A 14,460-nucleotide genomic window follows, 5' to 3' on the forward strand; every position below is an offset into this window, starting at 1 on the left:
AAGCAGAAAGAAGTGAAGATGTTATTATAGGCTTGGGAGGTAGAAAAAGAATACCTACAATTTAATTTTCTGACAGATCTTGGCCAAAAACGGGAGTGAACAAATATTGGAACCACTTCTAGGATATTGCTGGAGAGAGAGAGAGAAATAAATAAATACATAAATAAATATAGTTGTTTAATTCAAGGAATGGTTCCCCACCTAAGGTCTCTTCGGTGGTCCAGATTTCTGGATCTTCCTTCTAGAGTCTGCTCCATTTCACTTATCTAGATTTACCTCTTGTTCCTGTCCTCACACCCCATATTCATCCCACCTCCTGTGTCTTGATCCATGCTGGGACCTCAGTCTGAAGGCACCCCCCTCCCCTAGATTCCAGCCAGCCATTCCCACCTTTATGGCTGCCCTGGTTCTTCACCTTTTCCCAAAAATATCTGGCCTGCCTTGGTTGGTTCTAATGGAACAATATTCCTTTGCCCAAGTGCTTTGAAAAAAGATTTTGGGAAAAAAGCCACTTTCAAATAAAATATTCCATCCGATTAAAGGTTAAATGAAGACTAAATGGAGAGACATGCTTGGAGGCTTGAGATGAAGGCAGGCCCTTTCCCCAAAGAAGCTGCGAGTTGTGAAGAACAGGAGATTTTAGATAGTAGTTTCTATAAGAACCCAGATGTGCGATAAATTAAAACCCCTGGCTTTTTATTAAGCAGTACTTTTAGAAAGATAGCAGTTTCCATGATTATTAAAGAAAGAGAAGGCTACAGGGTAGAAAACGTTGGAAACCAGCAATTATCAATGAAGGGAAAGATGAGTCAATTCCCACCAGCCCAAAGAGACCTTTAGATGGCTATGGGCTGTATTATGGGTACTGGGGATACTCTGCCCCTGGCAAAGGAGAACTGGTAACCTTTTCAGAATACCAATGGAGTATGTAAAGGTCTTAGCAATGCCTGCCCATCCTTCCAGGAGTAGAAGCAAACCTGACTAGGCCCCCATCTCTATGCAAGGCTTAGAGACAGGCTGACTTTGTCTTTAGCCCACCATCAAGTGAAGGGTCTGGGTGGATGTCCTACTTCTTGGCATTCCCTATGGGGTCCACAGAGGTGGAGGCATTATCGGGGTTCTCTAGGAACCTGACCCAGAAAACCCAGATGACCCAGAAACCAGGAAGGAAGGAGGCAGGTAGGAGGTAACACACAAATACCCTGAGGTTTTGTGATGCCAAGCACAGCCCACAGCCTTGCTAGAGATGCAAATCCTCAGAGGCTTCCCCCCAGATCTACTGAACAAGCTGCCATGGGGTGAGTCCCAGGAATCTGTCCTCTCACAGCCTTAAAAGTCATTCTGATGCTCACTCTCCAGGGTCATTTCCAATGCCCACTAAGGTTTGAGAACCACTGCTTTGGGTCCCAGTTGCTCAAGGTGTGATGATGGGCTAGGAGCATTGATGGCACCTGGGAGCTTTTAAAAATGCAGAGTATCAGGTCTCCTTCTCCCATCCTCAGACCTACTGCAATGTAATCTGTATTTCAACAAGGTCCCCAGAGGGCACACTAAAGCTGGAGGAGCCTGGATCCTGGCAGCAGGAGCACCCCACTCAATGCTGGGGAGGTGTGAGAAAGTTTGGCATCTTTCTTAGGAGACAGACAAACATTCAGTGTCTGAATCATGGAAGAAAGGAGGCATTATGTCAGGCTATTATGCACCTACAGGGTACCCTGAGGACAGTGGAGAAGCCTTGAACCCATCGCATTGGGCAGAGCAATCACATTTGTATCTCAAAAGGATATCTCTGGGGGGTAAAAGATGGCCTAGAAGCAAAGAGATGGGATAGTTTATCCCATTAGAGATAAGAGACCCTGAGAGATAAGAGATCCTGATCCCAGAGTTCCTAACCTCAGCACTATTGCCCTAATAGTTCAGCCTCCACTGTGAGGCTGTCTCGTGTACTGTGTAAGGTCCTCTACCCACTAAATGCCTCTAGCACAAATCTGTCTCCAGACTGTAATCAATGTCCCTCTTAGGTTAGGTGTGAGGGAAAAAGTTAGCACTGGCTTGGAAACTTTGAAGTAAAATCGGGTGGGGTACACTGTAGAGGCAGTGGGAAAAAAAAAACAGGTGTTTAGAGGGTTAAATTCAAACACTTGGCTTCCGATTGAGATCAGGACTGTTGACACACTATAAATCAAACACTAGCATGCAATTATGCAAAACATTGGTGGCAGTTCATAAGTACAGACACATTCTGAGTCTCAGACTCCAAAGTCAGGTTACATTTGAATGTTCAAGCTACTTTTAATATCTACTCTGAAGGCCTTGATCTAATTAACCTAATGACAATGTAGATTTTAACACTGATGATAACCAACACAGAAAAAACTCTATTGAACGGCCTTATAATTACAATACAAGAGGTACAATAGAATAAAATTTTATAATTGCACAGCTGTTCACTGTCAAAATCCAGCCTGAAGGCTTGAAGCTGTCTTTGATATTCACAGTGCAGAAATTTGGGTTAGGAAGTAGGAGATAGATAGAAGATAGATGATTTAGTTTGCTCAGGGACCCCCCAGAACACTTTCTGTTTATATAGAGGTTTGGATTAGCTGGTCTTTTCATCACATAGAAGGGGAAAGGCAATTGTCACCAAGCCATCTTCCCTACTCTGGGCAATTTACTTGCCAAGCAAACCGAGACAAATCCAGAGCAACACTGCAGCAGTCCTTGCTTACCATTTGCCAGCTCCCTCTTTTCATTTGGAACTTTGCTGTACAGCCAAAATGCGGGCTGTTATTAACTCAGGAATGGGTTTAAAATATCACATCTAGCTGCATCTGATCCCATCTAAAATGAGCCTCAAACCTGGGACGTCCCTGGGGACAGGTGTACTACCCCATCTTCACTTTGCAATCTATTTAACCAGCGTTCACTTGCTTCCTGAGAGTCCCCACACATCAGGATAGTAAATGAATGCAAAATAACAAACAGGGTTTGAATAAAGAAATTAGGGTGAATGGCATAAATGGAAGGTCAAAGGAGGAAAGCTAACCTGAAATTGAATTTCTGCATGGTGAAGTGCCTTTCAACCTTTTTTTTTGTGTGTGTGTGTGGGGGGGAGGGGGCGTGTACTATGTTATCTGGATTAAATTGGTCTATGCTGGGGTTTGGATATGAGCAATTTTTAAAGTCTTCTCATAGGATTCTATTGAGACTTGTGATCAGGGACCTCACAAATAGCTGAACAGGTTGTTCCCTGAATGATTCCAGTTTCGACACCACCTGTGACCTGACTGTGTTCCCTGAAGTTCAGCCCTGAGGAAATCTGATTGGAGCTATTGGCACAGTGGAAAGAATATTGGTATCTAGCTCTGGATTTAAGTGATGGTTTTCTCATTTACTAGCTACAAAGAGTGAGCAAATTATGGAGCCTCAGTCCTACCATCTTTAATGAGATTGATAATATTTTTTGTGTGTGTGTGGAAGTGAGAATTAAATAATAAGATGACTCCATAACACAGGTCCTCTGAACCCTTAGAGACTCGGTGCTCTTCCAAATCCAGGAAAAGCCTCGAAGAGCCTATTAGGGCCTCGCTGAGATCAGACCTTTTCTGGAGCATTTGATTCTCTTCAACAATATATAACTTTTCTCCAGTCTGGATTCTTACAGTCTGACAGGCTTTGCTGAAAAGATGTGCAACCTACCATGTATTGCTTTAAATGTCCTGGTCAGCCTGCAGTTATGTCAGTTGTTACATGGAATTCATTGCAGCCAGCATTTTTTAAGCAGTTTTTCAGAGACCATTATTTGTATTTTGTATTTTCTGATTTTTTTTCTCGAAAAGAGTAAATAAATTGAGGGAGGCTTCTGGAGAGGTTTTTTTTTTTTTTTTTAATTGTTGAATTGTTCAGTGGATTTTTTTTTGTTCTTCTTGGAAGTAATTATTGGAATCCTGCCTCACAAATTATTCTTTCAATTCTGGTAACAGAAATAAGAAAAAATTGTAAAGTCCTAATTAGCCTTTGAGTTAATGCCAAGGCAGTTTGTGCTAGTAAAATAAACAATGCTCTGAAAATAAGTTTTCAGATTCACATTGAGAAGAACAAAACACAAATTCTATTATTCTCCATTTCTGCTCAGAGTTCTGAGGTGGTGGTTGAGGGTTTCTCATGGTATTTCAATTTCTTCTTGAATAAGTTAAGCAGATTAGCTGAACTGGGTACTGTCAGCCCTTAATTATTCACTGAATTGGATAATGACTGGCAAAGCAGACATTGTGATTGATTAACCAATTACGAAGAAATGCCTGCATGTTGCCATTTAACAAGAATCAGCCTTGTACATCAAAACCCATATGACCCCCAGGCACAGGGCTGCCAGATAAAAATATTGTACCAGACATGCTTACACTAAAAATTTAGTCCTATTTCATCTGAAATCTTAAGTTTTCCTGAATATCCTATATCTTTATTTGCTTAAACTGGTAAACCTCGATGTAAGTGATTTTCTTCCCCTTTATTTCCACTTGTCAAATCAATAATATCTTCCATGCATTGCATCAGGGTGAATGATGAGCAGGCTAGCAAGCAGAGGGAGGGGGAAAGGACCACACCTTCTCCCTCTGACCAATCCTTTCTTACTGCCAGGGTCTCTAGCATCGGGGATGATACTGTTCTTTAAAGTTCTCCTTTTATCCTTCCTCTTCAGCTGGGGCTGATTTGCCATCAGAGTCTAAGTCAAACATTTAAATCTGCAACCATTTATTTATTTATTTATTTATTTTTAAATTTATTTCTCTTTTTTTATTTCTGATTTCAATCCACCTTTCCATGGCTGGTTAGACACATCTTTAAAGACTTGATTCTCTCTTTCTCTCTCTGTCTACACACACACACACACAAAAAATTAATATTTTAAATAATTTGTTAAATCTATTGCTCTTATAAAGGTCATTAAAACTACCAAGAATTCAAAATGAATTGTGATAAAGATTCAGTTAACTGAGAGCTAGAACTTTGAAAGACTGAGGGGGAGTTGTTTCAAGGAGGAATTGTGGGTGATTCAAAACCAAGAGCTTTTATGGAGGAAAAGGGAGGGCAGTCTGGTACCTCCTAGATTAGAAGTATCATCTCACTTCAACCTGATTACTTCATCTTCTCCAATACAATATAAATATTTAGATGTATATTTAAATGAGTAATTTAGTTTGTTCTGAATGATTTTAAAGCAATCTATGCTAAGCCTCAGGCTAGCATCATTCTGAATGGAGAAAAATTGAAGGCATTCCCTCTAAAATCTGGAACAAGACAGGGATGCCCTCTCTCACCACTTCTGTTCAACATAGTACTCGAAACACTGGCCAGAGCAATTAGACAGACGAAAGAAATTAAAGGCATCAAAATAGGAAAAGAAGAACTTAAATTATCACTATTTGCAGATGACATGATTCTATACGTAGCAGACCCAAAAGGGTCTACAAAGAAACTATTAGAGCTAATAAATGAATTCAGCAAAGTGGCAGGATATAAAATCAACACGCATAAATCAAAGGCATTCCTGTATATCAGCGACAAATCCTCTGAAATGGAAATGAGGACAACCACTCCATTCACAATATCTTCAAAAAAAATAAAATACTTGGGAATCAACCTAACAAAAGAGGTGAAAGACTTATACAATGAAAACTACAGAACCCTAAAGAGAGAAATAGAAGAAGATCTTAGAAGATGGAAAAATATACCCTGTTCATGGATAGGCAGAACTAACATCATCAAAATGGCGATATTACCAAAAGTTCTCTATAGTTTTAATGCAATGCCAATCAAAATCCCAACGGCATTTCTTGTAGAAATGCAACCATTTATTTAAACTAAGCATTCTATTTGCTGAATAAGTGTCATTACAAGGAGGACAAATTAGGGGGGATGACTAGTAATGGGGATGATCTTAACATTTATTGAATACTTGGTAAGTCCTGGGGATGGAACTACGTGCTTGGCATGCATCAACCCGATTAGTACCCCCATCAGAGGCACTATCACCCCATCTTACAGACAAGGAAACTGAGGCTTAGTGAAGTTGAGCCCCTTGCCTGAGGTCACATTCTTAGAAAACAGAGGGGTAGGAGAATGAAATCTCCTCCTGAATGGTCTACTGGAGCAGTGGTTCTCAAATGGGTGATTTTACCCTCCAGAGGACACTTGGCAATGTCAGGAGACATTCTTAGGCCTCACAGCTTGGGGAAGGGGGGATGGTGCTGCTGGCATCTAGCGGGTCGGGGACAGGGATATTGCTAGACAGTACAAAACACATAACAGCCCTTACAACAAAGGATTATCAACCCGAAATGTCTGAGGCTGGAAACCTCTGCTACAGAAAGAAGGCAGGAGAAGAAAGTCAAAGGAGCTCAAGTTCCTACTTCTATCTACCCCAATGCACGGTAGCATGTGGTGGGCTTGTATCCAGAGTAGCCCTTGCCTTTGGGGTGTGGAAGCAGGGCTGTGAGAGGTCAGGATGGAAAGGGAAAGGCTGGCATTCTATCCTCTGATTGCTTACCATGGTGGAGGATTTCTTGACAATTTGTCTTGCCTTCTCTAGTGTAAATTTCCATGACTCCTATAAAAGCAAAGTTAGACAACATTATAACTTGTTTCGTCTTTTCTTTCCATGCCTTTCCTAAAGTAAGATTTTTTTTTGTCCATAAGTTTGCAATAAATAAACTATTACATACATTATGATAAAATAATTCACAAGAAAGCAAATTTGTGTCATTAAAGACTTTAGTCTGTACCAGAGGCTGTGCTAAATTCTTTGCAAACATTATCTTTCTCAATCGTCACAGAAGCCCTAAGAGATAGGACCATTTTATAGATGAGGAAATTGAGATGCAGAAAAGCTAAGAAACTGGCTCAGGGTTGGATAACTAGAGTCTGGCAGAGAGGTGATCTGAACCTCTGCTGCCTACAGCTGTGCTACACTGATCTCTCTGGTAACTGGTCCTTGTATCTAGCAGCCCCACCAGTAGGAGGCTGTGAGCAGCCTGCTCCAGTGTCTTGTGCCTCAGCACTGAAGAATGGCTACTATCACTGCCATCCAGCTCACATTCTTCTCCCACTCACCTCCTCCTTTCCTAGTCCAATATCCTCACTCCTCTTCCAACCATTTCCAGAGCTTCTGTCAAGCATACAAATACTGCAAGCACAAACAGTAAGTTCATTATTACCAACAATGTTTGCTATGAAAAACTCTAAGGACCACTATGTTTGTGTACTTGCAGGAGGCTGGGAGAAACATAACCCAGGAGTGGGGTGGGGCTGGGGAGGGTTGGCTCCAGCACTGCTTCTCAGAGCTTTTATCCCCCACTCAGTGCATACAGGCCTGCTCTGCCTGTCCTTTCTTGGCCTGCTCCTGGGACAGTCCTAGGGTAATCCTCTGCTAAATAATTGATGGATACACTGGGAAACTTTTTTTTTTTTAAATTATTTTAAAACATTTATTTATTGCTCCCTTTTTGGTTATACATGTCAGTAGAACCCATTGTGACATAATTATACAAGCATGGATTATATCTTATTCTAGTTAAGGTCCCAGTCTCATGGATGTACATGTTGGTGGGATTCACTGTGATGTTTTCATCTATGTACATAGGAAAATTATGTCACATTCATTCCACTATTTTTTCTTTTCCTTTTTAACCATTATTTGTATCTCTCCCAAATCAGCAGGGAAGCTGAGATTTGAGGGTGAGTGCCATAGTTATCACTACGGGTAAGCTGAGAATGTTGTCCCAGTACATATCAACTCGATTAGTCCTCCCATCAGAGGACACTGTTATCCTCTAGACACAGCTATTTTTCAACCAGCACAGCAGTGTTTCAATGTTCTTAGAAGCATATCCTATACCAGGAGATCCTGGCAACCAAGCCTACCTAGAGAATGTCTGGATGTAGAAATAGGGCTTTTGGGATAGAGGGTCATCAAGAGAAGTTCTCTTGGGAGATGTTGGCCTTTGCTGCTAACGGATGTTCAGGGCTCAGGTCTTTACTGAACTCTTGTCTGTTCCTCACCCTTTAAGCTTTCTTTCTCCGCTCTGGCGCCATGTGGTACTCTGACAACGTCACCCATGTTGAATGAAAATGTCAGAAGAGGAATGTTATGGTTTGGATATGAGGTTTCCCCCAGAATTTCCTTTGTTAACACAAAAATGTTTGGAGTTAAAGTGATTAGATTATGAGAAACATAACCTAATCAGCATATTCAAGTTTGAATGGACTAACTGGCTGGTAGCTGTAGGTAGGCAGGGCATGCCTGGAAGAAGTAGGTCACTGGAGGCGTGCCCTGCAAGGGCTCATCTTCCCCGCAGCCCTTTCCCCTTTCTCTCATGCTTCCTGGATGCCATGAACGGAGCTGCACTCCTCCACCATGCCCTTCTGCCATCATCTTGGCCCCAGAGCACTGGAGTCAGCCCACCATGGACTGAACCTTTGAAATTGTGAGCCAAAATAAACTTTTCTTCTTCTAACTTCTTGTCAGGTATTTTGGTCACAACAATGTAAAGAAGATTAAAATAAAGAGAGAAGTGTCCAGTGTGAGATGGAGTTGTTAGAGAATCTTCCAGGAGGAGCTTCTGGAAAGACGGCCTCAGAGTCAGCCTCAGCTCATCCTCCATAGCAGACTCTGAAACCATTTCAAATTATATTCCTTTTGTTCAAATTATATTCCTTTTGTTCAAGCTCAAAGGACAGCAAACCCTGTCTCTAAGGTCAAAGGCAGCAGGTTGGCTAATAGCCAGAATGTACAGAAATGACTGGAGAATAGAAGATATTCTCTCTGGGGGAGTTGGTTGCCAGGATGACCTGGTAAAGGGTGTATTTTTTAGAACATTGAAACACTACTGTGCCAGTTGGTGAGCAGCTGTATGCCTTCTGAGTGTCCTCTACCTTTTACCTGGCCACCCAACCTCTTCCTAGGACTCCCCAACCTCCTTGTGATGGTTCAACTAAGGGGTCAGTATGATGATACCACACACCGGGCACCTCTGGGCTGTGTTCCAACATTGCATCCAGCATCTATTCTGATCTGTTGGCAAGCAGATATAAAAAAAACTTGATGACAATCCTCACTTTTAAAACATGGATGTCTTTTAACAGAAAGCCTGTTTAGGGGATGGCCCCATTCAAAAACAATTACTTTGGCTTTTTCTGGAAGTTCTCCTGTCGTATATAATAAGCCTCTCTGACATGCCCAGTGTAACAGGGACCAGATAAAGAGCTAATTTCTCTTTTTGGCTACTCTTGTTAGTCTCAAGCTCATTCCCCACATATGGGAACTTGAAGGGTGGTATTCATTCATCTTCATTATGTCCCCTGCCTCTCTGTCTGAAACTGTTGCCTTGCATTCTGAGACCCCATTTAAACATCTACAGTGTCCAGTATGGTACCTGATACACAAAGTAGGTGCTGAATATATAAGGAAATAAAAAGTGAAAGAAAACACATATGCTATTAACTCATTCAAGGAAAATAGGCCACCAGATTTCATACACACAGGAAAGACAATAACAACAACAACAAACTTGCAAAGGAATGTGCCATATGAATTTTGGATGAGATTTTTTTCCTTTTTGTTCTTTTCTGTATTTTATACATTTTCAAGAATGAACACCAATACAATAAAAAATAGTTTGGTCTAAGTGAAAGGAAGACCATTAGAGTAGAGGAGGCAGATCAGGGGGAGGGAGGAAGTAAGGGAAGAGTAATATTGGGGATCAAAATGGAGAAAATTATGCTAATGCATTTATGAATATGTCAAAATGAACCCCACTATTATGTGTGACTATCATGTGCTAAAAACTAAAAAAGAGAAAAAATGCCTTTGGTTCAATCCATGTGGCTTTTATTTCTTATTGATAAAGAAAATTATGTGCTCATAGCATAGATATACCAGTGAAGGCCCTGAGGATATGGTGGTGAAGGACACAGACACCTCTGTTCTCCTCAAACTTCCAGTCTGCTAGGAGACTGACCTTGAACAAGCACAGAAAATAGAAGTGAGACAAAGCTAACGTCCAAGAGGGCTTCAGTAATATCTTCCTTGTAGAGGATGCCTGGATCCCTTTGAAAGAACCAATTCAATTTTAACCAACTCAGTTCTCCGGGGCTCAATGTTGGTTGGGGGATGAAAACAAACAAACCAACAAACAAACAATAAAAACATATCAGGGCAAGAGCCACCCTGGAGGCCTTGACCCACCCTTAGTGCTGGGGTGTGATGGGTTCTGTCTATGGTCTTCCTGATAAGTAGCAGATGGACGTGAGCCATTGGAACACAAGGCTAAGGGGATAATTCTGTAAACTGGGTTACAAGTCAGACCTCCATACATTTTCTCTTAAAAACAAAACAAAACATTTTATCCCCAAAGCAATTTACCTAAAGCCACTCCAGCCCTGCTCTGACTTAAATCAATGGGATATGCCACATCCCCTGACAAACAACCTATTATCTGCCCAGCTATTCTCAGGGCCAAGAAATGCTGGTCTAAAGAATCTGTTGTGTCTATGAAGAGAATACAGGTTACTCTGAAGGGGGACTTCCGTGACCTTTATATAGCCCAAAGACTCCATGGCTCAGGAGGACAGGATAATTAAAAGCAAAGCCCATGTGAAATCTGTAAGAACAAGTTGCAATTAGAACCAGAGAGCCTGGACCAGAGCAAACTAGAGTGCCTTTCAATCTTTAGCATGTCATGATAATAGTAAAATTCTGCCTCTGGCCCATGGATCTTGCTAGGGTATCTGTGGGTAAGACCATGTGCAGTAGGGACTTAAAGATCAGATGCAATCTTACTGTCATTCAAGAGTGGGGAGGTGTTACCTGGCGGGACTCTCTAGAAACTTCCCTAACTCTCCTCACTAAAACCAGGGAACAAAGGGGAGCCAGTTGCTCTCTCAGAGACAGCCCACACTCTCCCTTGAGGGTGTTTTTCTTTCTTTTCTAGTAAACTCTGTTATACTTCTATAAATACTTCATGTCTTGCCTGAAATTTTCTCCTGAAAGAACACAAAAACTGAGATATGTAACGTAACCCCTGAATTACCCCAGTAACATTCCTAGGAGGCTGAGGGCAGGTGGTACATGTGGGGTAGGTGTTGGGGAGCAGAGGCTGGGGCTGTAGGGAAACACACCAATCTGTGTGAAGGACGGAGTCAAAGCATCCAGGAACAGGAACAGCATCATGGGCCCAGATGTGGATCCCAGCTCACCCATGTACTGAATACCCACTTACAAATTCCAATTACAATGATCAGAAGGAATTCTAGATGTCTGCTGAAAATTGGAGAAGGGCAGGAGGACCAACTAGAAAATTTAAAGCATTTCTGCAAGAGGCAGTTTGGGTAACACCAAAGTGAAGCAAAGAGGGAGTGGCTAGGTTTTCAACACATTCATGGGGATTAAGTGTGTCACCATTAGTGGGCCCAAGGAGGTCTCTGCAGAGGCAGAGGAGACCACTATTGAAATCTTCCAGGTTTTTGACATGTTGCAGAAGAAAAGAATTTAAGGGCACACCAGGTGTTCACTTTATTAGAAAGTAAAAGGTGAAGATGCACATGCTCAGAGCAGAATGCGAGTTATCTCCAGAGTGAGAAAGAGTGGTTTGGGGGAAACTTTGTAAGGGGTGGGCATGAGAGGGTATGTGGGGATGGCATCAGCCCAGTGATCACGAAACGATTTACAGTGACCTGGGCACCCTCAGTATTTTTGGTCAATATTGTCTCTTCTATCTGATCAAAAGATAATGGTGGGAATATACTCCATGTTATAGATTTCTTAAACTATCATATCTCCCTGTGTTGTATCTATTCTAAAAATATATATGTTAGCACATTGCATAGGCTAATTAGCAGTGCACAGGGCGATTTTTCTAACTGAGTAAATTTACAGTAAAATTTAAGATTTATAGATTTCTTAAGGATCTGGGAACTACAGGCCTGGGAGAAAAATTGGCCTGGGGATAAAAGATGAAGAACTTTAGCAGAATGCTTTCAGATTAATGCTTTTTCTTCTTTTTTTTTCCCACGTTCTACCCATCTTTTATTTCTTTTCTATCCCACTTCAGGTGAAGGGTCCTGTTAGCATTCCTAAGCCTGGAGATGCACACACAGAGGGGTAGGGGGTACATGTGGTACATCATGAGATGCAGAGGAGCTCTCAGATCTAGAGTCTGTTGCAGCCAGACAACTCTGGCCTCAGCAGAGGCTGTCCTCACCATTGGCCCTCAGCAGAGGCCATCCCTGGTATTTCTGGATGGCAGTAGTGACGAACATCTCTTGCAGTTGTTTCTACATAAGATTGGGAAAGTGGCAGTTGACTTTATCGAACAATGAAGTAAGCAGGGTAGGGAAGCACCAGGAGCCACCCTCGGCTCCACCCCTGCTCATCACTTGAAGCTAGAAAGGGCTCCTGCCTGGCTGACTTGAAGTTGTGGCAGTAGCTTAGAAAAGGGCCCTCAAGAAGCTAATAGCCATGAAGTGCCAGAGGCTGGGTGAGGAAATCAGTGATTTGATTCCAGGTGTAGAATGGCATTAGGCAGGTGCTGGGGTGACTACTTACATTATGCTGGGGGCTTGGGAAAGCTTCTTAGAGGCCATGTGGCTTGAGCTGGGGTTTTGCTCTCATCACCCCAGAAATTGCATATCCTTCCTGTTTTATAGCAGGCTGCACTCAGATGCTGGGCAGCTCGGTTAAGATCATTTAGTGAGTTGGCAAGGTCGGTCAGGAGTGAAGCCTGGAGCTTTCACTCTTCAAATCTGTGCGCCTTCCCCCTTTTCTATTGTAATCTCAATGATAACAAAAATGGAATCTCTGGACTTGGAAACTGAGGGCGGATCATGGATTCAGAGGGACCTACCTAGGACCTGCCATTCTGGGAGGCATCCCACTGGACAATTTTCCAGCTGCAATACTGATGTCCTTCTTATATCTTCCATGTCTCTGAAGCTCTTAGGACCAGGTGCTCAGTGCTGTCATTTTAGGGTCTCAGTGGTACAGTACCCAGGTTGGGGAGGCAAGGACCTGTGGACCTGAATTCACAAGACCATTAAAAAGACTAAATGGAGACTGGGAAAGGGCTGTGGTTTTCAGACATTCCTCATTCCTTTATTCTGTCAACCTTCCTGCTTCCAAGGCAGCGTGGCAGGTACTAAAGTAAGGAGTGTTACCATCCTCATTGATGGGGCGGGGGAACAAGACAGGCACACGTGGAGTATATCACAATGATGTAGGAAAACAGGAAAGGAAGGCTCCACCAGGAAAAAGGGAGAGGTGAAAAGGCTTCAGGAGAAAGCAGCCCTTGTGCTGGGCTTCCAAAGGCAGAAGTGAGTGGAAAGGGGAAGAACATTCTAGGCAGAGGGGACATCATAAGAGTCTGGAGATGGAATATTTGGGCTACAGTGTGATGAATAATCCAGACATTCTGGCTTCACAAAGAGAAGCCTGGACAAGTGGATGATGGTCAGAGAGTGGGAGGTGTGAGGCATTATGATCAAAATGTGGTCTTTATTTCATAGGTAGCTGTTTTCTACTAAGAGCTTTTGAGCAGGGGTGTGTCGGGTTTAGTGGCAAATACAAGTTAAGAAAATTAAAATTGAAGAAAGATCAAAGCACCATTTCCTCCCACAGTTACTAATTCAAAATGCATTATTACCAACATAAAACAGAAAATGTAGATAAAAGCCTACTCATTTTTTTCCCCCAGAAGGAAATGGATGTAAAAACTCAGAAACATTTGGAAAAGTTACTTGGTTTGCTTGTCTTAGTGATGAGCACTTTGCAAGGAAAAAAAAATAAAAATAATTGTTATTTTTCTTTGGTAACCTTTAAATATTGGCAACTTGATGTTTGTCTTCATTTATAAGGTATAAGGACTACTATTTCATGTTACAAAAAATAAAAAATAATTGTGTAATTCTAATGAGTGGTTGGAGAGAAAGTTTGGAAAGGGATGGTGAGCTGGGTAGAAAAATTTGGTGCCTGGAAGACAGAATGATGTTTCTGGCTCAGCTAAAGCAATGATCTGAGGCATAAGCAGGTTTTTCACCAACAATGAGGTACTTGGTTCTGGAAACTTCTATTTGATCCTGCCATTTGTTATTGTCAAATCTTTTCAGACGCTCATTACTTTCTTCATTTGATTCTCATGTTTCCTTATTCCATCTTCAAATCCTTTTTAGAGTCTACTTATTTCACATCCTTATGAGTGGATTACTGAGAAAGTATCACACAGATCCACACAGCTATATGTCCTCATCCTGGGTGTTTATGGTCCAAAGAACCATGGACGTTAGATTGGATTTCTTCACTCAAGAGCTGGGAACGTGACCAAGGGAAGATGAAGGCAGTTTATGAAAGAGAAAGAAGATCCTTTGCCCCTTATCAGGACACACTGTAGCATGTAGCCATGGAGGCTA

At 42.0% G+C, this 14,460-nt stretch overlaps 1 protein-coding gene across 1 annotated transcript in view; it reads right to left on the reverse strand.

Annotated features, from left to right (window-relative positions):
* Positions 1–14,460, reverse strand: part of Aoah (acyloxyacyl hydrolase) — a 204,456-nt gene that overhangs the window by 107,222 nt on the left and 82,774 nt on the right. The window contains exons 5-6 of the mRNA XM_046460635.2: positions 6,551–6,610; positions 59–129 (exon numbers count right to left, since the gene is read on the reverse strand). Coding sequence (XP_046316591.1) covers positions 59–129; positions 6,551–6,610 — 131 coding nt within the window. The remainder of the gene's footprint in view (positions 1–58; positions 130–6,550; positions 6,611–14,460) is intronic.

This window comes from Marmota monax, unplaced genomic scaffold, assembly GCF_021218885.2.
Source record: "Marmota monax isolate L192 unplaced genomic scaffold, Marmota_monax_Labrador192_F-V1.1 WCK01_AAM20220418_F8-fsc00107, whole genome shotgun sequence".
Lineage (NCBI taxonomy): Eukaryota > Metazoa > Chordata > Mammalia > Rodentia > Sciuridae > Marmota > Marmota monax.